This window comes from Pygoscelis adeliae, unplaced genomic scaffold (assembly GCF_000699105.1).
Source record: "Pygoscelis adeliae isolate BGI_AS28 unplaced genomic scaffold, ASM69910v1 Scaffold15, whole genome shotgun sequence".
NCBI lineage: Eukaryota > Metazoa > Chordata > Aves > Sphenisciformes > Spheniscidae > Pygoscelis > Pygoscelis adeliae.
In genome coordinates, this window is record NW_008824988.1 from 2,006,758 (window position 1) to 2,009,011 (window position 2,254).

A 2,254-nucleotide genomic window follows, 5' to 3' on the forward strand; every position below is an offset into this window, starting at 1 on the left:
CAGTAAGGTCAGCACTGGCAGCCAGAAGGTTTATCTTCCTATTTTGCCTACAGAGGCCACCAATAGAATTACAATGTTTATGAAACCTTCATCCCAAAGGTCCCGCTCAGTACAAATAGTAAAGCCAGAGCCAGGCTCTCACCACGTTAAGATCCCCTCACTGATTTTATTGCACAAATGACCTCAATGGCAACATGTAGGGACTAAGCAGTCACATAACAATCTGCAGGGTAAATACAATCAACCTCATGTTTTAATATTTACATGAAAAAAAGGATACTGCTAATCCACCTTTATTGCTGAAAAATACATCTTCTGTTATGGATTAATTTTGCTTATGACATTACAGTACATGAAGCAACTCGATACCGACCTTTGATTTCATACTTGGAAGCATGCCTTAGTCACCAGTGGCTATCAGGTGTAGTATCTTAAGATAGTGTTGTAGCAGGTTTTCAACATGCACTGAATGCCCTGTCTTTCCCAAAAGAGCTTTCCAGAAGCTCTAAAGGCACTTAATCTTTTTCAGCTTTTTTTTATTTTTTAAAAGGCACAGGACAGTGTTTTTCCACAGTAGAGAGTAAGTGTCCACTCCAATAAAAGTACTTGTCCTTTATTAATATGTCTAGTGGGAGAGAGAAAACAAAGAGACGAAACAAGTGGAATTGGTTTCATTCTGCAGCAAGAACAAACAAATACCAAAAGAGAATGAAACTTACCACACATTGAATAAAAAATAAAAAATTGTGCTCATGCAAGATTCTCCAGCCAAGAATTGTGCACGCAACCTGAGAGTAGTTATCCAGCTGAGAAATAAGCCAGCCCAGACAAAAATGAGAAGACAAACTCACCAAAATTTGCACCATAAATCTCATCACCTAACTGCTAAACTGGGATGCACAGGAAGATGTTTCTTGAAAAATAGTCAAAAAACCCCACGCCACCAATTAACATACAATCACACACTGCATTACTCATTAGAGATCCAGCTCACGGCACGTATTTCAGGAGACAGGGTATTTCTTAGGTCACTAACCAAGAATTCCTACAGAAGCGGCTCAGCTGAATAACAAGGTAAAAACAAGACAGAAACCTCCCACGACCAAAGCACTCCAGATGCACTTCACAAGGTCAAGAGAACTGTAAATTGAACCACTGAGACAACGGACTTCTGTGTCTCGTATTCAGCAACCATATGAAATGAGTCATGGCACAGTCAGTGAAAAAAAAAGAGAAAAAAATTCTTAATCGTTGACAGGTGAAAATACAAGTCAAGAAAATGAAATCATACACTTGGGTTGACATACGCAGAAAGTTATCTTTTGGTAACAAGGTTTCTTTCAGCAACTAAGAGGAGGAATTAGATATAATTCTTCAAGGACAAGGTATTAGCAGGAGCTTTTCTCAGACTGTTGAGAGCTCTCTTAGGCTGCTGTGTTCCTAACTGGAGTACCCTGAAATAATGGAGATGGTGTATTGCTACAGATCAGTTCATACCCAATTAACATTCATTTTAAGGTGATGGCTAGCCATCCAACTCCAAGCTTGCATGACTTACCAGCAGGAACATCTCTTAGAAAAAGAAGAGGATAAAAAGGATTGGCAGAGATCAAGGTCAGGTGAACTTAAAAAACAAGCAGAAGATGGTACTCTTCCAAAGCTAATAAGGTTTTTTCCTTATGCAAGACACCACTTTCAATGGACTGTGTAGATGTTAGAACAGGATTCTTGAATTTGGAGGCACATTGGATGTGCTGTTCATCCTGAAAAATATAACCATTTCAGCAATTGCCATAAGAGATGATGTTGCTAAAGGAAAAACGGCGTAGCTGAAATTCTGCAAAAATGATTATAAAGGAATGGCTGCAATTTAGCTCAATCCTTCATTAATGTTTGGCAGAGAGAGTTGTACTAGCCACTGTTCACAGCACACTTGGAAGAAATCATTAATGGACCCTGAAGCAGGTCTCCAATAAACCAATAAATGCAAGTATTTGGAAGAAAACGTGTTAAAAAAAAATTACCAGAGAGGCTTAATTCCTAGCAACGAAGTTCGTCAGACACAAGACAACACAAGACAACACAAGAACAGCTCAGTAATGGAGGCTAGTGCAGGAAGAGCAGCTTCCTCATGTAGCGTACCACTCCTCTGCTGAAGTCCACCCTGCTTCTCTTTTTTTAATGTATCAGCCCACTGAAAGTTATATTTTTAGTGTTGACCCTACTCATACAATTCAAATATCATCACAATAAA

At 39.0% G+C, this 2,254-nt stretch overlaps 1 protein-coding gene across 1 annotated transcript in view; it reads left to right on the top strand.

Annotated features, from left to right (window-relative positions):
• The first annotated feature begins 1,549 nt into the window (after positions 1-1,549).
• ANKMY2 (ankyrin repeat and MYND domain containing 2) overlaps positions 1,550-2,254 on the top strand; it is a 42,674-nt gene continuing 41,969 nt past the window's right edge. The window contains exon 1 of the mRNA XM_009326119.1: positions 1,550-1,646. Within this exon, the coding sequence (XP_009324394.1) occupies positions 1,550-1,646 (97 nt within the window). The remainder of the gene's footprint in view (positions 1,647-2,254) is intronic.